Here is a 22,729-nt window from a genome sequence, read left to right on the forward strand (position 1 = left end):
CCCTGGAGATCCCTTCCAACTCTAGGATTCTATGCTTTAACTGGGATCTCCTTCCTTGGAGGTTTCTAAAGAGAGGCTGCATGGCCCTTTGACAGCAATGAGGGTCCTCTGGATTGAGGTGGAGGGGCTTGTGAGTTGCCTGCATTGTGCAGGGGGTTGGACTAGATGACCCTGGAGGTCCCTTCCAACTCTAGGATTCTATGCTTTAACTGGGCTCTCCTTCCTGGGAGATTTTTCAACAGAAACTGGGTGGCCCTCTAACAGCAATTAGGATCCTATGGATTGAAGGGGCAGGGTTTGTGAGTTTCCTGCTTTGTGCAGGGAGTTGGACTAGATGACCTTTGAGATCCCTTCCAACTCTAGGATTCTATGCTTTAACTGAGCTCGCCTTCCTGGGAGGTTTTTCAACAGAGGCTGGATGGCCCCCTGACAGCAATGAGGGTCCTGTGGATTGAGGGGGAGGTGCTTGTGAGTTCCCTGCATTGTGCAGGGGGTTGGGCTAGATGACCCTGGAGGTCCCTTCCATCTCTAGGATTCTATGCTTTAACTGGGCTCTCCTTCCTGGGAGGTGTTTCAACAGAGGCTGCATGGCCCTCTGACAGCATTTAGGGTCCTCTGGATTGAGGGGGAGGGTCTTGTGAGTTCCCTGCATTTTGAGGGGGTTGGACTAGTTGACCCTTGAGGTCCCTTCCATCTCTAGGATTCTATGCTTTAACTGGGCTCTGCTTCCTTGGAGGTTTTTCAACAGAGGCTGGATGGCCCTCTAACAGCAATGAGGATGCTGTGAATTTAGGGGGAGGGGTTTGTGATTTCCCTGCATTGTGCAGGGAGTTGGACTAGATGACCCTGGAGGTCCCTTCCAACTCTAGGATTCTCTGCTTTCAGGGGCTTGGGTGATATTACAATGACTATTTTCATGTTTGTGGAGGGTCATCCTCCTTACCTCATTGTTTGTACTTGTAAGCAGCTTTAGGGCTCCTGCCCTCCCTCCCGCCTTTTTCGTGGCAGTATTTGTGGGTACTGAGAAACGGCACCTGTTGGTGGGAGTTCTGCCAAGTCCTGAGAGGAGAATTGGTGAGAAGCAGTGCAACTTTACATTTACTTATTTATTTGATTTCTATCCGGTCCTCCCTGCCGAAGCAGGCTCATTTGAATACAGGCACTTTAAACAACAAGCAGCACTGGTTTTAGGGGCTCTTTTTAGGCATCGAGCAAAATTTTGTGTAGTTTGGTGGCAGGAGATGCCGATTATAGGGGGTCACGTTCAAGCTGTGCACGCTTCTTCAGATACACCGAAATGGAGGCTAGCAGTCCATATCTATAGGAAGAGGGTGAGCAGCAGATTAGCACACAACACAGTGAAGATCTTTAAGAGTTGTGAGGACCCAACAGGGATAACAAGCTTAGTTTATATGGTCCTCGTATGCTACAGGATGGGACGGTTCAGGATGTATAGCTTGGCACGGGTAAAGGGAGCGGAGCTCAGAGCCTTTCTCACCCGGACCATTGTAGGGACTGCATTTGTTTGTATCTAATTCTGGGGGGAAACATGGGGAAGCAAATAAATATATGGAAATTGGAGACTGATGTGCAAATGTACCCTTTTTGATTGTGGAATGCTGAGGGTCATTAACTGTTGTCATGCTCTTCAGCCCTGCAAGTGCACTGAGAGTTTCTTTCTAGTTGAGAGGAGAGTCCTGAGGAGCTGGTTTTCAGCCTCCCCCAAAGATCTCCTCTTTGCTGGAGAGGCTAAGCTCGTAACATCCTTCAAGAGCCAAGCAGAGACAATTCACTTTCCCAAAGAACCAAGGAGGCATATCTAAAATAGTTTGGTATGTTACATACATTACATAGCAAAATGAAACTAAGCCTGAACTACAAACCACAAGAAGCACTTTTCTTCTGATCCACCGGGGCAATTCTCATTTGCTTTCCTCGTGACACGTAACTGTCTCTGTCTTTCTTTTCCCCACCGCAGAAAGAAGCCTCTCTTTATAGTCAAGTCACTAAAGGAACATTGACACAGTTGGAGGTGGCCCAAGAGAAAGGGAAGGAGATGGAAGAGCAGGACCCAGAAGGACCTGGAGCTGGGAAGACGGCAAGGAAAGGCCCCCATCCCACCCAAGCTGGGAGCAACGTTGAATTCTGGGAAAGCCCTGTGCCAGAGAAGCTGCCTAAGGACCCCGTGACCTCAGACGCACCTTGCCAAGGCTTTTGGCAGTTCTGCTACCGTGAGGCTGATGGGCCCCGAGAGGTTTGCAGCCAGCTCCATCGCCTTTGCAACCACTGGCTGGAGCCGGAGAGGCTCACCAAGAAGCAGGTCCTGGACGTGGTGGTTCTGGAGCGGTTCCTGGCCCTCCTGCCCCAGGAAATGCAGTGCTGGGTCAGAGGATGTGGGCCGGAGGCCAGTTCCCAGGCGGTGGCCTTGGCCGAAGGTTTCCTCCTGAGTCAGGCAGAGGAGAAGAGGCAGGCAGAGCAGCAGGTGAGGGGGTTTCCTCCAGCTATGTCCCGTTCAATACTGCAGTTGCAGAGTTTTCTGGAGGATGCTTCCATCCTCGACCCCCATCAGTCCGGCTTTCGTCCGGGTCACGGGACGGAGACAGTGCTGGTCGCTCTGATGGATGATCTCCAGCGGCATCTGGATTGAGGTGGCTCGGCGGTGCTGGTGTTGTTAGACCTATCGGCAGCGTTCGACCACCAGCTACTGACTTGCCGTCTCGCCGACGCGGGGATTCTGGGGTTGGCCCTACAATGGCTCTCCTCGTTCCTTGATGGTCGGGGACAAAGGGTGGCGATTTGGGGTGAGTTGTCCCAGAGGCACACGCTTGATTGTGGGGTGCCTCAGGGGGCAGTTCTTTCCCCAATGTTGTTCAACATCTACATGCGCCCCCTTGCCCAGATGGTCCGGAGGTATGGGCTGGGTTGCCACTAGTACGCTGATGACACCCAACTCTATCTACTCATGGACGGCCGGCCTGACTGTGTCCCAGAAAACCTGGACCGGGCATTACAAGCCGTGGCTAGATGGCTCAGACTGAGTAGGTTGAAACTAAATCCAGCGAAGACAGAGGTCCTTTGCTTGGGTCGCCATGGTCTTGGAGGGAAAATTCCCCTTTTTGTTCTTGACGGTGGCGCACAGGGTCAAGAGCTTGGGGGTACTACTTGAGCCTGCCTTAACTATGGAGGCCCAGGTTGCAGCCACTGCCAAGTCCGCATTTTTTCATCTTAGGGTTGGCTGCTATTTTTCTACCAGGTAACGGACCAGAGTTGTCCACTGTGATGGTGACAAACAGTATGGACTGTCTGCCAGAGTCTCGAGGTGGCAGGAGGAAGGTGGCGGGCCTAGCTTGCCTGGGAAATTATAGATGTTTGTATGCAAATGCTAGAAGTGTTCGAAGTAAAATTGGTGAATTGGAATGTTTAGTGTTGGGAGAAAACATAGACATTGTGGGAATTTCAGAAACTTGTTGGTATGAGGAGAATAAGTGGGACACAGTGATTCCTGGATATAAGTTATATTGGAAGGATAGGGAGGGAAGGGTTGGAGGTGGGGTGGCTCTGTATGTCAGAGAGGATATACAATCCAATAAGACTGAGGTCAGAGAATTAGATTCCCTTTTAGAAATGCTTTGGGTTGAAATAGAGGGCCCAAAAGAAAATTTAACTATGGGAGTTTGTTATCGCCCACCAAATCAAAAGAAAGAGGACGATTATAATATGATGGAAAGCTTAACGATAGCGGCTAAACGTAAAAACTGTGTCATAATAGGTGATTTTAACTACCCACAGATTGATTGGGTCAATATGTGTTCTGGTCGAGAGAAAGAGATTGAGTTTCTTGATGCTCTCAATAACTGTGCTATGGAGCAGATGGTCTCAGAACCTACCAGGGGTGGGGCGATCCTGGATTTGGTCCTAAGTAATGCCCAAGACTTGATGAGAGATGTAAAAGTGATTGCGCCGCTTGGGAGCAGTGACCATAATGTTATTGATTTCACCATTTGTATAAATAGGGAGTTGCCCAAAAAGACCACCACAACCACGTTTAACTTTAAAAGGGGTAAATTCTCTGAGATGAGGAGGCATGTGAGGAGGAAACTGAAAGGAAAGGTAAATTCGGTCAAAACCCTTGGGGAAGCTTGGAGATTATTTAAAACTATAATCCTAGAACAGTGATGGCTAACCTTTTCAGCTTGGTGTGTCGAAAATCGGGAAAAAGTGTAGTCTTCCTTGGGTCACGTGTCACAGTGCGCGGTCTGCGGCCTAGGTCAGACTAGGGTTGCCAAGTCCAATTCAAGAAATATCTGGGGGCTTTGGGGGCGGAGCCAGGAGACTTTGGGGGTGGAGCCAGGAGACATTGGGGTGGAGCCAGGAACAAGGGTGTGACAAGCATAATTGAACTCCAAGGGAGTTCTGGCCATCACATTTAAAGGGACAGCACACCTTTTAAAATGCCTTTCTTCCATAAGAAATAATGAAGGATAGGGGCACCATCTTTTGGGGCTCATAGAATTGGATCCCCTGGTCCAATCATTTTGAAACTTGGGGGGGGGGGGTATTTTGGGGAGAGGGGGATCCCCTGCCCCCACCTGGGGATTGGTAATCCTGCGGGAAAGGGTGTATCTTTTTTTCTTCCCGCCTTTTCTCCTCCAGCGCTTGCCAAGGGAAGCCAAGGGGGGGCGACCCAATGCTCCCCTCCCTCTTTTGCAACCCACACACAGCCCCCATCGCCCACCCCCTTCCTCCTCTTCCAAGCTGAAAAGGGCAGCTTGTCCTTTAAATCTGAAACCCCGCCTCCGGCAGGCGGCCATGAGAAAGAGCGAGAGAGCAAAGTGAGAAAGATCATGTTGGTTGCAAAAAAAAAACCCCAGGACCGGATGGAGGAGGAGGAGGAGGGGGGGCAGCCCCACAACAGGCCCAAGAGCGACACCCCCTCGGGCATTGCACCCCACACACACTGCTGCAATGCCATCTCTGCCTCCCCCCCCCCAGCCGCTCCGTGCAAACAAACAGAAAAAAACACGCCTGCCTTGCTCCTGCATTTGCAAAGCCCCGGCATTGCAAAGGCGCAACCCGCCGAGGAGGGCACTTCTTTCCCCCCCTTCCTCTTTTTTTGCAATGCTCTTTTTTTCTTTCTTGCTGTACCCACCTATTTCCTCAGGCCCCGGGGAGGGCGGGAAAAGGGGGTTGCAAAGCTCAGACCTGTTGCGAGGAGGAGGAGGAGGCGCGTTTGGCTTCCTCTGCTTTGGGTGGGGGACGGGTTGCGCCAGGAGGCTGTCTCCTCCCACCCCCAGGTCAAGGCGAGGCGCTGGCAGCGTCGGCCAACCTTCCCTCCCACCCCCACCCCCGGCCTGGATCCGGGGAAAGAGGCGGCGGCCCGCTGCACTGCTGCCGCCTCTTCTCGCCTTCACCTTAGCAGCTGCTGCTCCTCCGAGACGGGCTCAGCAGCCTCCGAAGGACTCGCGGCTCGCCACGCTCCTTGGTTTCCGGTGTGTCAGCCAAATTGCCTCGCGTGTCACCAGTGACACGCGTGTCATAGGTTCGCCATCATGGTCCTAGAAGCTCAGATAAAATACATTCCACAAGTTAGGAAAGGCACAAACAGGCATAAGAAAAGGCCTGCGTGGTTAACAAACAAAGTAATGGAAGCTGTAAAAGGTAAGGACTTCTTTAAGCGGTGGAAAACCAGTCCAAGTGAGATTAGTAAAAGGGAACACAGGCTGTGGCAAATCAAATGCAAGACTGTGATCAGGCAGGCAAAAAGGGACTATGAGGAGCATATTGCAAAAAACATAAAGACCAACAATAAAACTTTCTTCAAATATATTAGAAGTAGGAAACCAGCCAGGGAGGCAGTGGGGCCCTTGGATGACCATGGGGTAAAAGGATTACTGAAGAAGGATAGGGAAAACGGCTGAGAATCTGAATGCATTTTTTGCCTCCGTCTTCACTGTGGAAGATGAGAACTTTTTGCCCACCCCAGAACCACTAATTTTGGAAGGGGTGGTGAAAGACCTGAGTCAGATTGAGGTGACAAAAGAGGAGGTCCTACAACTGATAGACAAAAACTAATAAGGCACCGGGTCCGGATGACATTCATCCGAGAGTTCTGAAAGAACTCAAAGTTGAACTTGTGGATCTTCTAACAAAAATCTGTAATCTTTCATTGAAATCTGCCTCCGTTCCTGAGGACTGGAAGGTAGCAAATGTCACCCCCATCTTTAAAAAGGGTTCCAGAGGAGATCCGGGAAATTACAGGCCAGTCAGTCTGACTTCAATACCGGGAAAGTTGGTAGAAAGCATTATCAAGGACAGAATGAGTAGGCACATTGATGAACACGGGTTATTGAGGAAGACTCAGCATGGGTTCTGTAAGGGAAGATCTTGCCTCACTAACCTGTTACATTTCTTTGAGGGGGTGAACAAACGTGGACAAAGGAGACCCAATAGATGTTGTTTACCTTGACTTCCAGAAAGCTTTTGATAAAGTTCCTCATCAAAGGCTCCTTAGAAAGCTTGAGAATCATGGAGTAAAAGGACATGTCGTCTTGTGGATCAAAAACCGGCTGAGTAATAGGAAGCAGAGAGTGAGTATAAATGGGCAGTCTTCGCAGTGGAGGACGGTAAGCAGTGGGGTGCCGCAGGGCTCGGTACTGGGTCCCATGCTCTTTAACTTGTTCATAAATGATTTAGAGTTGGAAGTGAGCAGTGAAGTGGCCAAGTTTGCGGATGACACTAAATTATTCAGGGTGGTGAGAACCAGAGAGGATTGTGAGGAACTCCAAAGGGATCTGTTGAGGCTGGGTGAGTGGGCGTCAACGTGGCAGATGCGGTTCAATGTGGCCAAGTGCAAAGTAATGCACATTGGGTCGAAGAATCCCAGCTACAAATACAAGTTGATGGGGTGTGAACTGGCAGAGACTGACCAAGAGAGAGATCTCGGGGTCATGGTAGATAACTCACTGAAAATGTCAAGACAGTGTGCGTTTGCAATAAAAAAGGCCAACGCCATGCTGGGAATTATTAGGAAGGGAATTGAAAACAAATCAGCCAGTATCATAATGCCCCTGTATAAATCGATGGTGCGGTCTGATTTGGAGTACTGTGTGCAGTTCTGGTCGCCGCACCTCAAAAAAGGATATTATAGCATTGGAGAAAGTCCAGAAAAGGGCAACTAGAATGATTAAAGGGCTGGAACACTTTCCCTATGAAGAAAGGTTGAAACGCTTGGGACTCTTTAGTTTGGAGAAACGTCGACTGCGGGGTGACATGATAGAGGTTTACAAGATAATGCATGGTATGGAGAAAGTAGAGAAAGAAGTACTTTTCTACCTTTCTCACAATACAAGAACTCGTGGGCATTCGATGAAATTGCTGAGCAGCCAGGTTAAAACGGATAAAAGGAAGTACTTCTTCACCCAAAGGGTGATTAACATGTGGAATTCACTGCTGCAGGAGGTGGTGGCGGACACAAGCATAGCCACCTTCAAGAGGAGGTTAGATAAAAATATGGAGCAGAGGTCCATCAGTGGCTATTAGCCACAGTGTGTGTGTATATATAAAAAAAAAATTTGCCACTGTGTGACACAGAGTGTTAGACTGGATGGGCCACTGGCCTGATCCAACATGGCTTCTCTTATGTTCTTATGTGACACAGAGTGTTGGACTGGAGGGGCCATTGGCTTGATCCAACATGGCTTCTCTTCTGTTCTTATGTGACACAGAGTATTGGACTGGATGGGCCATTGGCCTGATCTAACATGGCTTCTCTTATGTTCTTATGGACAGTTCCGCAGGGCCTGTAAGACAGTCCTCTTCCGGTTGGCTTATAACTGACCGGAACCGAAATACTGAAGAAAGTTTATAGATAGCACACTAATATGGACTGATGTATCGATATTAATGTTTTAACTATGTATTTACTATTGTATTTTAATTCTGAATTTTATTGTTAGAATTTTTATGCTGTGAGCTGCTCTCAGCCCGCTTTGGTGGGGTAGGGCGGGATATAAATCAAATAATAAATAAATAAATAAATATCTGAGCTTCTGCTAAAGTTTCCCTGAGGGATATTTGTCCAAGTGTTAATCCTCCAAATGGGAGATTTCTCAGCTTCCTTCTGCAGCTTCTTCTAGAGAATTTCTGCTCCCTCCAGATAACTGACCAGGTCTGCTGATGGAAGGGTGCAGAGTCTGGGAGTGGGGCAGGATCCAGTGCATGGTCTCTTTTCCATCCCATCTCTTATCCATTTCAGATGTGGGGACCATCGGTGAAGGCAGAAGCTGCATTCTCTGGGGCAGACAGAGCTTCCTTGGAGCAAGGGCAGGGGGCGCAGGCCCAGGAGGGTGCCCAAGATGCCTTCTCCTCTGGTAAGGACTCTTTGTGCCTGGAGGCGATTGGGGCACCCCGTGAATGTGATGGGGAGAGCATTAAGGTCACAGCGCTGGAAACCAGTTCCTCGAGGCCAATAATCAAGGGGGAGATGTGGCTTCTGTGCCTGTGCTTATAGGAGCATCTGAGGGGTCACTGTGGAAAACAGACTTGTGCAATTGGGATGACAGGGTGTGGCCGGAACCCCAGGAGATTTGGGGAGGCCTTGATGTGAAGCTTGGCACAGAGAGTACCCTAGATCAGGGGTGTCAAACTCCTTCGTTAGGAGGGCTGGAGCTGACACAAGTGGGACTTCGTGGGGCCAGGCCGTGTCTGTCATAAAATATATTGCCAGGTAGTGGAGATCAATGTTCCCTTTATGGTGTGGGGTCTTGTGAGCAAAAATTCTACTGTGTGAGCTATTGACAATAAAGCTATGAGGTACTGCATAAATTAGCTTGCTCCGGGGCCATTTTTCCTGAGCTAAGACAAAAATGTGTGAGCTGGAGGCTAAAAAGCTGTGAGATAGCTCACACTAACTCAACTTATGGGGAACATTGGTGGAGCTATAAACTTTATAATGGACACAGACAAACACAGTTAAAAGATAGTTTTAAACTTAAAATACGAACATGCTTAAAACTTTTCCAATTTTTTTTTAAGTTGGAAAGGTGGAAGATCAGTGGAATTTGGCACTTCAATTTTTAAAATAAAACATCAAGAAAAAGCACAAAGGGTCTGACTCTGTGGAAACAATGAAATGGCATTCTAAGCTTCTCCCCCACCCCCAAGTCTACTCAGGTGTGCAATGGCTTTCCAGTATAATATCCCCCTTTGGCTGTGGGTTCCCACATTAGAGTACTCACTAGATTGGCACCATTCAACAGATAAGCTGGCTGAAAGCATCAACCTTTTGTTTGCAAGGACACAACTCCAGGAAGCGAGAGTTTGAGCTGCTTATAGGAACTCAAAGCTGCAAGGAAAACATGGAACGGACCTTAATATCTACCCCACGTTTTCTTTGCAGCAGCCAGCAAAGAAAGGCAGGAAGAGCCGGGAACTGAGACTCAGCCTGGGAGCTTCAAGAGAAGCTTCAAAGACCTTTTGAAGCTCCCAACTGAAGGAGACTCTGCCTCAGAGCCTCAAAGAGTCTGAGAAGTGAAAGGGAGGTAGTCTTCGAGGTTCAAAGGGTAAGGACAAGAGGGGGCAGAAAAGAGCTCCGTGGGCCTGATCAAAGCCCTGGGCGGGCCGCTTCTGTCACGTGGGCCGAGTGTTTGACACCCCTGCCCTCGATTCTCCAGAAATGCTCCAGTGACATCTGGGATTTGGGCTGAATGTGATGGTGACATTTCATGCAACGTCATTTCCATCCCTGTCTATATCCTCCCCCAGCCCAGACTCAAGGGCCCAGCCGGCAGAAGAATGGGATTCCTGAGTTTGTGCTCTGATCCAGCAGAATGCTGTAACTTTAGGAACTCCAGAGTTCCCAGGGAACGTTTGAAGTCTGAAATATGTTGGCAGAGATTTTCACCCCGAGGCTCATGGGTACTTCTCTTCTGCTTATCCCAGGATTTAGTAAAAAGTGTGAAAGAATGTGTTGAGTGTACACAGGGCTTGTCTCAGACTCTCGGGAAGGGGATGCGTGAAGCAAGGAGCGACAAAGCAAATGGAATAAGAAGTCAAACACCCTCCCTTCTTCCTTTCTGTTATGAACAGGCAGTGGAGAGATGCTGTTTAGCCGCTGTCTTGCTGGAGGTGTGGAAATGGCTGCTTCACCTCTAGTCCAGGTAGGGGAGATGAGCGGGAGACAGCCTGGGTCCCCCTTCTTTCTCGGGGAGGGGGGGCTTTTGCTCCCAGTTCCTACAAGGATCCGGATGAGAGAGGATCTAAATGCAGCTCCCTTTATCCACGCCAAGCCGTATGTCCTGTTCTGCCCCAGATTCCTCCCTTCCAGTGTGCAATCTCTGTCCAGCATGAAACAGGCTTCCTCAGAAGGTGGTGAGCTCTCCTTCCTTGGAGGTTTCTTTATTTTATTTTGTTATTTTGGGGATTTCTAGTGTGCTCTTTCCCAAGTCGGATTCAGGGTGGATTACGACATAATAAAATAATTAAATCACACAATAAAACAGTTAAAATTAAACAGTTAAAACCATTAAAAAGAAAGAAAATAAGGCAGATGGCTAGATGGCCATGTGACAGCAATGAAGACCCTGTGAATTTAGGGGGACCTATTTGTGAGTTTCCTGCATTGTGCTGGGGGTTGGACTAGAGGACCCTGGAGGTCCCTTCCAACTCTAGGATTTTGTGATCGCTGACGAGGGAATCTCCTTTTTCTTTCAGTGCCCCGTTTCCTTTGAGGAGGTTTCTGTCTGCTTCACCCCAGCAGAGTGGGCCCTGCTGGATCCGGGCCAGAGGACTCTCTACAGGGAAGTTATGCGGGAGAACTACGGGAGTGTCATCTCTCTGGGTAAGGAGCTTTCAAAAGGGGCAAAGGTATGAGTTGGTACCTCTGGGAGGATGCTGGAATCAAACTGTTGAACAGCAATCCATCATTTTGAGGTCTTTCCAGCTTTGGTGAGGGGTGACTGAGACCAGTGTTGTGGCCGTCACCGAAGCCTGAGAAGGTGTCCCGGATAACAATGTTTGGTAAAACCTTTTTGGAGAAACCATATAATCTTTTTCTACATTAAAACAGCACAAGAAAGGTCCATTCTCGCATTAAAATATTACGAGAGAGGCAGGCCTGTAGCTAAGGGAGGCCCCAGGGGGGAACGGCCCCTCTACCCAACCCCCCTCAACAAGTATTGTCCCTCCTTTCCCTGCCGCTCTTGTGGCCCCTGATCTCTGCGGCGCTGTTCTTGCAGCCCTCGCCCGATCTCCACAATGCTGGTCTGGCTGCCTCCGCCCGATCTCCCCGCCGCTGCTCTTGCGGCCCCGTCCCAAACTCCCCGCCGCTTTTCTGGTGGCCCCCACTCTCATAACCACTCTTGCGGCCTTCGCCAGAATTCCCCACTGCTGCTGTGCAGCCCCGCCACCAATTTTTTATCCTCTGGGGCCCCTCCCCCAGAACTTTTCTGGCTACGGGCCTGGAGAGAGGTCTAGTGAGCCTCTCAGATTTAGATGAGATATAGGCTCATTTTGTCAATGAAGTTTTTCCTGAAGAGTAGTCCTTATTTCTTTCAGGGTTGTCAGCCTCTTGTAACAATTGAATGGAAATGCACTTCTGCAACATCTGTTTTTGTTTTTCAAGTTCTGTCATCGTGGGATAAACCAGGGCGGTAACAACAGGAGACACCACAAAGCTGAATGGAAATAGATAATTTTTAAATTTTAAGATATTGTTAATTGTTATTAAAAACTTGCAACTCAATCCCACTTAAGTGTACATATATATTTATTAGGAGCTTAAACCAGTCCTGAACCACTTCTTCAACCCGATGCAAAAGCCTTCTGGAGCTTGCTGGCAAATTGCTCTCTAAAATATTTTTATTAGGAGCAAGCCGTTCCTTTTGATGGCAGAAAGCAAGCTCCAAAAGGATTGAATGGTAAGTTTCTGGGTGCACATTGGACCTTTCTTGTAATATTGTAATGTGAGAATGGAACTTTCTTGTGCTTTTGTAATGTACAAAAAAATTATATGGTTTTTCTAAAAAAGTTTTACTAAACATTGTTAGCCAGGACATCAGAGGGTCTGTATCTCTTGGTGTGTGTAATGTGAAGTGTGATCCCATTTTGTTGGTGTTACTGAGAAGGTCTCCCGGCCGGAGGCAAAGGTGGAAATGAAAGAACCCCTGAGAAAGAATCCGGAAGGGGCCAGATCCTCATTTCTCTACTGCTTACGTTTACAACACCCCCTCCCCCCTGGATGGGATTACAAACATCCCCTTTGACTGTGACCTGTGAAAGATGCTGTCAAGAACCCAAGCCTGGGTCCCCCTGGTGTTATACTTCTACCTCTGTAGTGTCAGGTGGTCCGAATGACCCAATCGAGGGTCCTCACTGATGGAATCTTCCAGAAGCTGTCAGCGCCCACCCAGTCCCCCCCTAACTCCTGGTCACACAACTGGATACAGGTTCTCAGGATTCACCAAAGCCAGCCTTGAGAAAGATAAGCTGGAGGGGGGGGGGTGTCAAATTAGCAACACCTGCAAGTCAGACGGACCATTTAATGCTCACATTAACCCTTGAGGGGAACTAGGCTGCTTTGCCTCACAAATCTGTCCCTCTTACACTGGTTGGGATTGCGGGCTAAGATCCTGACCATGATTCCAGAAGAATTTTTACTCCAGAATTTATTTCCTTCCCGATAGAAGAATGATTACTTTTTCTTTCTCTCTCTCTGCAAATGAAGTCAGAAGTATAAGCGAGACTTTGGTGGAGAAAGACAATCGCCTTGCATCCAAAGAAAAGCTGGGGAGTTTCTCAAGAGGATCTCAAGAGCCAATTTCCTCCCCAAATGACCTGTCTGACAGTAAGTATCATTCAGTTAGCCCAATAAAGAGGCAAGGCATAGCCATCGGGGAGTTTGGATTGAATTAGGAGCAAGATTTAGTTATTTATTCTATTTTTATTTCTTGCACTTGTATTCCGCCCTCCCCAAACGGGCTCAGGGCGGCTAACAACGGTCACAATTTGATGACAGATTCACATTATAACAATAACTCGTGGGCATTCGATGAAATTGCTGAGCAGCCAGGTTAAAACGGATAAAAGGAAGTACTTCTTCACCCAAAGAGTGATTACCATGTGGAATTCACTGCCACAGAGCTACTGTTTGCTGATGATGCTGCACTTGTCTCCCACTCGGCATCAGCTCTGCAGCATATGACGTCCTGCTTTGCAGAGGCTGCCAAGCTATTCGGCCTAGAAGTTAGTCTGAAGAAGACAGAAGTTCTCCACCAGCCTGCACCCCAGGAAGATTATCACCCTCCCTGCATCACTGTGGGTGAATCAGTTCTGAAGACAGTCCAGCAGTTCAGCTACCTGGGGTGCATCATCTCCTCAGATGCCAAGATCGACAAGGAGATTGACAACAGGCTGGCAAAGGCAAACCGTGCCTTTGGCCGACTGCACAAAAGAGTGTGGAGCAACAAGCATCTGAAAAAAGGCACAAAGATCAATGTTTACAAAGCGGTTGTGATGACAACCCTCATCTACGGCTCCGAATCGTGGGTTTTATACCGTCATCACCTGCAACTCCTTGAGCGCTTTCATCAGCGCTGCCTTCGCACCATCCTCAACATCCACTGGAGTGACTTTGTGACCAACACTGAAGTCCTCAAGAGGGCGGAGGTTACCAGCATCGAGGCACTGCTGTTGAAGACGCAGCTGCGCTGGGCAGGGCATATTTCTAGGATGGAAAACCACCGCCTTCCCAAGATTGCCCTGTATGGCGAACTCTCCACCGGCCATCGAAATAGAGGGGCACCAAAGAAGAGGTACAAGGACTCCTTGAAGAAATCCCTTAGCACCTGTCACATCAACCATCACCAGTGGTCTGACCTAGCCTCAGATCGCAAAGCATGGAGGCACACCATCCACCAGGCTGTCTCTTCCTTTGAGAACGCACGCATAGCTGGTCTTGAGGACAAAAGGAGATTGAGGAAGAATCGCACTGCTACAGGACCAACCCTAAATCAGACTTTTCCCTGCAGCCGCTGTGGCCGGACCTGCCTGTCCCACATTGGTCTTGTCAGCCACCAGCGAGCCTGCAGCAAACGTGGACTATTGCACCCTTCTTAAATCTTCGTTCGCGAAGCCAAGCCGAGAGAGGTCTACACAGATCACTGCCACAGGAGGTGGTGGTGGCCACAAGCATAGCCACCTTCAAGAGGGGTTTAGATAAAAATATGAAGCAGAGGTCCATCAGTGGCTATTAGCCACAGTGTGTGTGTATGTATAAAATTTTTTGCCACTGTGTGACACAGAGTGTTGGACTGGATGGGCCATTGGCCTGATCCAACATGGCTTCTCTTATGTTCTTATGTTCTTAATAAAACATTATTAAAATATTAAAACAGTTTGAATACAGTTCACATAGCGCGCTCTGTCTGTTTTGAATTAATTTGTGATGCCATTGTGGGGTAGATAGTACACACCCCATAGATGTTAAAAGTGCCTCCACTTAGTTATTAAAAGCCTGCCTGAGCAGGTATGTCTTACAGGCCCTGCAAAATTGTGATAAATCCCGCAGGGCCCTGGTCTCCTCAGGGCCTTCCAGGGGGCAGGCGTAGCCACGAAAAAGGCTCTTGCGGTCAAACGGGCCTCTTTTAGCCCGGGGATCTTTAAAAGATTTAACGAGCTTGATCGTAGTGCTCTCTGGGGCTCCTGTGAGGAAAGGCGGTCCAGAAAGTAGACAGGTCCCAAGCCATATAGGGCTTTAAAGGTCAAAGCCAGCACTTTGAACCAGGCTCAGAATACTACAGGCAAGCTGTGCAGCATCCCCAGTGCAGGTTGGGACAATAATACAGCCTCCTGCGGGGGGAGGAGTCCTTCTGGGGATGTCAAGAAGAAGAATATATTGGATTTATATCTCGCCTTATACTCTGAATCTAAAGAGTCTCAGAGCGGTCACAATCTCCTTTACCTTCCCCCCCCCCCCCCGCACCACAACAGACACCCTGTGAGGTGGGTGGGGCTGAGAGAGCTCTCCTCAGAAGCTGCATTTTCAAGGACAGCTCTGCGAGAACTATGGCTAATCCAATACCATTCCAGCAGCTACAAGTGGAAGAGTGGGGAATCAAACTCCGTTCTCCCAGATAAGAGTCCGCACACTTCACCACTACACCAAACTGGCCCTGGAAGAGGCAAGGAATAGCCATGGGTGATTTTGGATTGAGTTCAGAGCAACATTTGGTTGGTAGAATCAGACATTTCACTGCAGGGACAGGCGGCCTTCTGGGGACTGGGACTTGTAGGGTCAGGAGCTTCCTCTGAGCAAGAGCTCAGGTGTGACTCTCGTAGGGATGAGGTATCCTGAAAGACTAGATATCTCGGGGAGGGTGGAAGAGAGGTTAAGATCAGGCAAGCCGAAGGAGGCCAAAGGGCCCTCAGTCCTTTCCTCCTGCAGTCACATCGATGCCTTTAGAACTTACCTGCCCTCCAGGTGTTAATGGGATCTTTCTTCTTATTCCAGCCCACGACGATCAGAGCAATGAGGAGGGTGAGAAACTGGATCAGCAGTTGCCAGATCGAGTTAAAAATGTGGACTTGAAAGAAAACATCAGGAATCCAGGAAGACCTAAGAGAAAGAAAGGCAGCCATACACCTGAGAAGAGAAATAGAAGACGACATAATGCACGTTTTCCAAAGCAGAGGATAATGAGGGCAAGTACATCCGTTCAGTGTGTAAAGCACTTCAAAATCAGATCACAGCTCCCTCTGCACCAAAGACAACGAAGAGGGCAGAAATCATTTGAATGCACAGAGAGTGGAAGGAGATTCAGTGAGACAGGGAATCTTCAAAAGCATCAGAGAATCCACAAAGGAGACAGACCTTTGGACTGTTTAGAGAGTGAAAAGAGATTCAGTCAGAGTGGCCATCTTCAAAGTCATCAGAGAACCTACACAGGGGAGAGACCTTTTGAATGCTCAGAATGTGGAAAGAGGTTCAGTGAGAGACGGAAACTTCAGATGCATCAGAGAACCCACACAGGGGAGAAACCTTTTGAATGCTCAGAGTGTGGAAAGAGATTCACTGACAGTAGCAGTCTTCAAAGTCATCAGAGAACCCACACAGGGGAGAAACCTTTTGAATGCTCAGAGTGTGGAAAGAGATTCAGTCAGAGCGGCCATCTTCACAGGCATCAGAGAACCCACATAGGGGTGAAACCTTTTGATTGCTCAGAGTGTGGAAAGAGATTCAGTCACAGTGGCCTTCTTCAAAGTCATCAGAGAACCCACACAGGGGAGAGACCTTTTGAATGTTCAGAGTGTGGAAAGAGATTCACTGTCAGTAGCAGTCTTCACAGGCATCAGAGAACCCACACAGGGGAGAGACCTTTTGAATGCTCAGAGTGTGGAAAGAGATTCACTGACAGTAGCAGTCTTCAAATTCATCAGAGAACACACACAGGGGAGAAACCTTTTGAATGCTCAGAGTGTGGAAAGAGATTCACTGTCAGTAGCCATCTTCACACGCATCAGAGAACCCACATAGGGGAGAAACCTTTTGAATGTTCAGAGTGTGGAAAGAGATTCAGTCAGAGTTGCCATCTTCAAAGTCATCAGAGAACCCACACAGGGGAGAGACCTTTTGAATGCTCAGAGTGTGGAAAGAGATTCAGTCACAGTTGCAGTCTTCAAAGTCATCAGAGAACTCACACAGGGGACAGACCTTTTGAATGCTCAGAGTGTGGAAAGAGATTCAGTCAGAGCAGCCATTTTCAAAGTCATCAGAGAACCCACACAGGGGAGAGACCTTTTGAATGCTCAGAGTGTGGAAAGAGATTCAGTGTGAGTCGCAGTCTTCAAAGTCATCAGAGAACCCACACAGGGGAGAAACCTTTTGAATGCTCAGTGTGTGGAAAGAGATTCACTGACAGTGGCAGTCTAAAAAGTCATCAGAGAACCCACACAGGGGAGAGACCTTTTGAATGCTCAGAGTGTGGAAAGAGATTCAGTCACAGTGGCAGTCTTCAAAATCATCAGAGAACCCACACAGGGGAGAGACCTTTTGAATGCTTAGAGTGTGGACAGAGATTCAGTCGGAGTGGCAGTCTTCGAAGTCATCAGAGAACCCACACAGGGGAGAGACCTTTTGAATGCTCAGAGTGTGGAAAGAGATTCAGTCGGAGTGGCAATCTTCAAACTCATCAGAGAACCCACACAGGGGAGAGACCTTTTGAATGCTCAGATTGTGGAAAGAGATTCAGTCGGAGTGACCATCTTCAATGGCATCAGAGAACGCACACCGGGGAGAGACATTTTGAATGCTCAGAGTGTGGAAAGAGATTCACTGAAAGTAGCAGTCTTCACAGGCATCAGAGAACCCACACAGGGGAGAGACCTTTTGAATGCTCAGAGTGTGGGAAGAGATTCAGTCACAGTGGCACTCTTCAAAGACATCAGAGAACCCATATGGGAGAGACATGTTGAATGCTCAGCGTGTGGAAAGAGATTCAGTCACAGTGGCACTCTTCAATGCCATCAGAGAACCCACACAAGGGAGAGACCTTTTGAATGCTCAGAGTGGAAAGATGTTCAGTGAGAGACAGAATCTTCAAAGTCATCAGAGAACAGTGATGGGACAGTGGCTCAGTGGTAGAGCATCTGCTTGGGAAGCAGAAGGTCCCAGGTTCAATCCCTGGCATCTCCAAAAAAGGGTCCAGGCAAATAGGTGTGAAAAACCTCAGCTTGAGACCCTGGAGAGCCACTGCCAGTCTGAGAAGACAATACTGACTTTGATGGACCAAAGGTCTGATTCAGTATAAGGCAGCTTCATATGTTCATATGTTCAAACCCACACAGGGGAGAGACCTTTTGAATGCTCAGAGTGTGGAAAGAGATTCACTGACAGTGGCAATCTTCAAAGTCATCAGAGAACCCACACAGGGGAGAGATCTTGTAATTGCTTAGCCTGTTAAAGCAGCTTTTATCTTATTTTATAACTAAAGCAGAGCCACATTCCGTATAAAGAATTGGCACTATATAAAGTATTGTAGAAAGCTTGAATCTACGCAGAAATGTTATTGTAACCAGGAAGAAATATTAAAAATGTTCTCAATATGGAAGAAGCTTTAGCCGTGTTCGAAGCCTTCTGATACATCTCACTACCCCATATGGTGTCAAAAGGACACCAGACTCTTTTCTTCCAGCCAGTTGGCAACCCTAGATTGTTTATTAATCTGAGAAAACGAAGCTGAACTAAGGAATGTTCATAGGTTGTTTAAGAGATTCTTATGTGTATCAGGTACATCAGACTTATACTCCTTATACATAGCTATCTGGTCCATTGAAATTAATTTTAATAAGTCGATGAATATTGCTATGAGATTATTGTAAATTACTGTATTATTTTAAACTGTATTTTTTCCATCTAATTGTGGGGGCTGGGGTGAACAGAAGTATCATTTGTTATTGAAGTTCATTCCCTTTCAGATATTTGACCAGCAACACAAATTGTAAGTTGTTTTGGCTCCAGCTACCAAAGGAGTGGTGTTCTAACCCTCTGTGAAGTATTCCAGCTGGGGCTTTGGTGTGTTCTCCCTAAGCATCCTACACCTGCAAATGATACTTAATCATTCGGCCTTGATTGGCTGGTAGGCTCTTTAATGCTGCTGGAGGCCTTCCTTTAGGGGGATTAGCCTCTTCCCCTCCTGGTCACCTGGGTCTGAGAGTTTGAAACTTTCTGTCTCTGTTATCTGACAGTGATGCTCATGTATCTTATAGAGTCTCTTTGCTTGCCCTTGCAGCTGATAAGAGCAAGAGTGATATCAAATGTAACTGATGGACAGTTTGGTGTAGTGGTTAAGTGCTCAGACTCGTATCTGAGAGAACCAGGTTTGATTCCCCACTCCTCCACTTGTAGCTGCTGGAATGGCCTTGGGTCAGCCATAGCTCTCTGAGCTCTCCTTGAAAAGGCAGCTGCTGTCAGAGCTCTCTCAGCCCCACCTACTTCACAGTGTGTCTGTTGTTGGGAGGGGAAGTAAAAGGAGATTGTAAGCTGCTCTGAGATTCAGAGTGAAGGGTGGGGTATAAATCCAATATCATCCATCAACAACAACTTCTTGAGGGCGGCCCTTCTGGGGAACTTTTAAGATGTTTTCTGTGAACTTTGGCGTTTGTGTTCTGTTTTGTAATGGCCAATAGGTATACACAATAAATTTTTGACTGCAGTTATCCCAAAATATTTCTGAGGGGTTTGCAGCTTTTTACTGGCTGTGTTTCCCATGTCTGTGTTTCCTGCACCCCCCACAGCTCCAAGAATACAGACAGAGCACCACTTACAGGGAAAGAAAGAAAGAAGGGGGGGACAAAAAAAAAGGAAGGAAGGGGGAAGGAAGCCAAATAGACGTCAGGCTTTGCAGTCTGTGTTAGTCTTCAAGACAAGCTCCTCTCTGCACAACAGAGAGACGGGGGAAGGAAGGAAGCCAAATGGAGCTCAGACTTTGCAGCCTGTGTCAGTCTTCAAGGCTAGCTCCTCTCTGCAGAACAGAGAGACGGGGGAAGATAGATAGATAGATAGATAGATAGATGAATTTATTGTCATTGTTCTCAACAAAAAGAGAGCAACGAAATGAGGTGCTCTTCCACAAACATACCAACACATCAAACACACATATTCATAAACCATTTAAATACATCTGAAGGAAGGAAGCCAAATGGAGATCAGGCTTTGCAGCCTGTGTCAGTCTCCAAGGCTAGCTTTTCTCTGCACAACAGAGACAGGGGAAGAAAGGAAACAGAGTACAGGTCAGGCTTTGCTGGGGGCGGGGCTAGCTTTGGCTTTTTTTGTGACCCAGTAGTGAGGCTTCCGTAGCCCGGTACTGGGTCACGACCTTGCAAATGGGAAACACTGGCCTATGGAAATTGCTTGGCATGTAGAAGTTCCCAGGGTCTTTTATGTCATTTGATGAATGGGTTTTCTATAATAGGAAACTTTTTCTTCTGTCTTGTTTTGATTTCCCCCCTTTTAAAAAATTTTCCTCCTACTAATGACTGGCATCCGAGGAGGTGAGCAGTGACTCACAAAAGCTCACAGCCTGCCAGAAATTTTGTTAGTCGTTAAGGCTTCTAGTGTCCCAAACATCATGGTCGGGTGGTCCTAACAGAGGGATCCCAATTGGGCTCTTGAATGTTGAGAAGATAAGAGAAGCCAAGTTGGATCAGGCCAAAAAAACCCAGGCACCATCAGTGGGGCCAGGACACTTGGAGCCCTGTTAGCCAAGAAGTATAGATGGAACTCTCTGGGGCAAGTGGTGCTCTGTATTCTTGGTGCTTGGGGGCACAGTGGGAGGGCTTCTAGTGTCCTGGCCTCACTGATGGACCTCCTGACGGCACCTAGTTTTTCTGTCCACTGTGTTACACAAAGTCTTGGACTGGGCCATTGGCCTGATCCAACATGGCTTCTCTTATGTTCTTATGTCTGGGGCAAGTGATGCTCTGTATTCTTGGGGCTTGGGAGGGGGCACAGTGGGAGGACTTCTAGTGTCCTGGCCCCACTGATGGACCTCCAGATGGCACCTGGCTTTTTTGGCCTGATCCAGCATGGTTTCTCATGTTCTTAATATTCATTTAAAAGGCACGAGGTCCCTTTAAATGTGATTGCCAAAACTCCCTTGGGAGTTGAATCGTGCTTGCCACACCTGGCTCCACCCCCAAAGTCCCCAGATATTTCTTGAGTCGGACTTGGTAACCCTACGCAGAATCCACCTTCCAAGGCAGCCATTTTCTTTAGCGGGAACTGAACTCTTTTTAGAGGGTTTGAATTGGCAGGCATCTCTTTTAACGGAGGGAGGACTAGGGATTTTTAAAAGTATTTTTAAATGAGAGGCCCCGTGGCGCAGAGTGGTAAAGCAACAGTACTGAAGTACTGTGGTCTGAACTCTCTGCTTATGACTGAGTTCGATTCCAGTGGAAACTGGATTCAGGTAGCTGGCCCAAGGTTGACTCAGCATTCCATCCTTCCGAGGTCAGTCAAATGAGTCCCCAGACTGGAGAAGGCCATGGCAAACCACCCCGTAAAAAGTTAGCCATGAAAATGTGAAAGCAACGTCACCCCAGAGTTGGAAACGACTGGTGCTTGCAGGGGGGACCTTTCCTTTCCTTTTTCCTTAAATGAAAATGGTTTCAACCGTTATTATAAGCACTTTGAACTATAAGGAAAGGTGAAGCTTAATTAAATGAATTGTAACCGTCCCAGGTTAGGGGTGACAGGTTATTTATCACTGTTATGCTCTGTACGTGGGACTACCCTTGACCCTAACTCAGAAACCACAGCTAGTGCAGAACACTGCAACACAACTGTTAACGGGGCTCCCTCGATGGGAGCACATTCAACCGGTGCTGAAAGAGCTGCACTGGCTACCTATTGTGTTCCGTATCTGTTCGGTACTGACCTTTAAAGCCCTATATGGTCGAGAGGTGTGCGCATGCTCTAAGAACCCTTTGCCTTCCCCTCCTAGAAGGAAAAAGAATTATGACCTAAAAGGAATGTAAACATTCCCACTACAGTGTGAGATATAAATAGGAGAGTGTCTAAGGAAGTAGAGAATAGTCTGATTTGAAAACTCAACGGCTGCGTTTGGTAAGAAAACTTTTATTGAACTTTCAAGATAAGAAGTCGACGCTAGCCGTGACTGATTGCTTAAAATGGCGACTACAGTGAAAGGGTTATCTGAGCAAATGACACAATTTCAAAACTTAGTGTTGGAATCTAATGAGAAAATTAGAGCTGAAATTGCAGAAGTAAAAAAGGAGGTGTGCCAATTAAATATGGAGTTAAAAGGGGTCAAAGAACTGGCATTGAAAGCTGATAGCGCCACAAAAGAATATAAGGTGCAGATTAACCAGCTGAAGAAACAAATCACTGAGCTTTCGGACAGGAATAGAAGGGCCAATTTAATTGTACATGGAATCTCAGAAGTAGATGCAAAACAGGTAGAGAAGAGCATGATGGAATGGATTTCAGAGCAGGGAATAAAATTAAATGAAGAGCAGATAGAGCGAGTACACAGACTGCGGAGTAAAAGGAGAGGAGGGGAAACACGCATCGTGATAGTTAAATTTGCGAGGGAGAAATTACAACAACAAGTATTCCTAGCTCTGAAGAAGAACAAACAACTGGAACATAAACGGGAAAAGGGTTTTGTAAGACAAGACTTTTGTCAGGAAACATTGCAACAAAAGAGCTTAATGAAACCATATGCTGAGAGGCTCTTCCAGAACAAAATGCAGTTCACATGGGCTTATCCAGCTTCTATAGTAATTTTCAGAGAGGGGAAAAGACTGATGGCAAGAAATCCAGATGAAGCAGTGAAACTACTAGAGAAGTTGGAAATCGACCCAGGAGACACTGACTCCCAACCAATGGAGGAGACTTCAATATTGGAAGAAGAAGAAGAAGAATCTACCACACGTCAGGACAAACGGCAAAGGACGCTTTCATAAGAAAAGGGAAGTATTCATAAAATAAGAGGTCATAAATTAAGGATATAATTAAGTATGAAGGAGGGGGGGATGTGCATACTCAAAGGCATAGAGAGGGGATGAGGAATCACCCCCAGTTACAAGCTCTATGTCAGGGGCAGGAGGGAGGGGGTGGAGGAGGGGGGGAAGGGATGTTGGGAAGCAGGAAGGGAAGGATAATTAAGTAAACGTTCGGCCAGAGGGACGGGGGAATTTTAGTGTAAAAAAATGA

The 22,729-nt window shown here is 47.6% G+C and overlaps 1 protein-coding gene across 1 annotated transcript; it reads left to right on the forward strand.

Annotated features, from left to right (window-relative positions):
- The first annotated feature begins 15,972 nt into the window (after nucleotides 1-15,972).
- LOC132590257 (oocyte zinc finger protein XlCOF7.1-like) lies at nucleotides 15,973-17,466 on the forward strand. The gene has a single exon (XM_060263249.1). The coding sequence runs from the start codon at nucleotides 16,003-16,005 to the stop codon at nucleotides 17,464-17,466; it is 1,464 nt and encodes a 487-aa protein (XP_060119232.1). The 5' UTR covers nucleotides 15,973-16,002.
- The last annotated feature ends 5,263 nt before the right edge of the window (nucleotides 17,467-22,729 follow it).

Source organism: Heteronotia binoei, chromosome 2 (assembly GCF_032191835.1).
Source record: "Heteronotia binoei isolate CCM8104 ecotype False Entrance Well chromosome 2, APGP_CSIRO_Hbin_v1, whole genome shotgun sequence".
In the NCBI taxonomy this organism is placed as follows: Eukaryota; Metazoa; Chordata; class Lepidosauria; order Squamata; family Gekkonidae; genus Heteronotia; species Heteronotia binoei.

Excerpts from the sequence above, each read along its gene's own strand:
- LOC132590257 (XM_060263249.1), top strand. The coding sequence starts at position 16,003 with ATGCATCAGAGAACCCACACAGGGGAGAAACCTTTTGAATGCTCAGAG.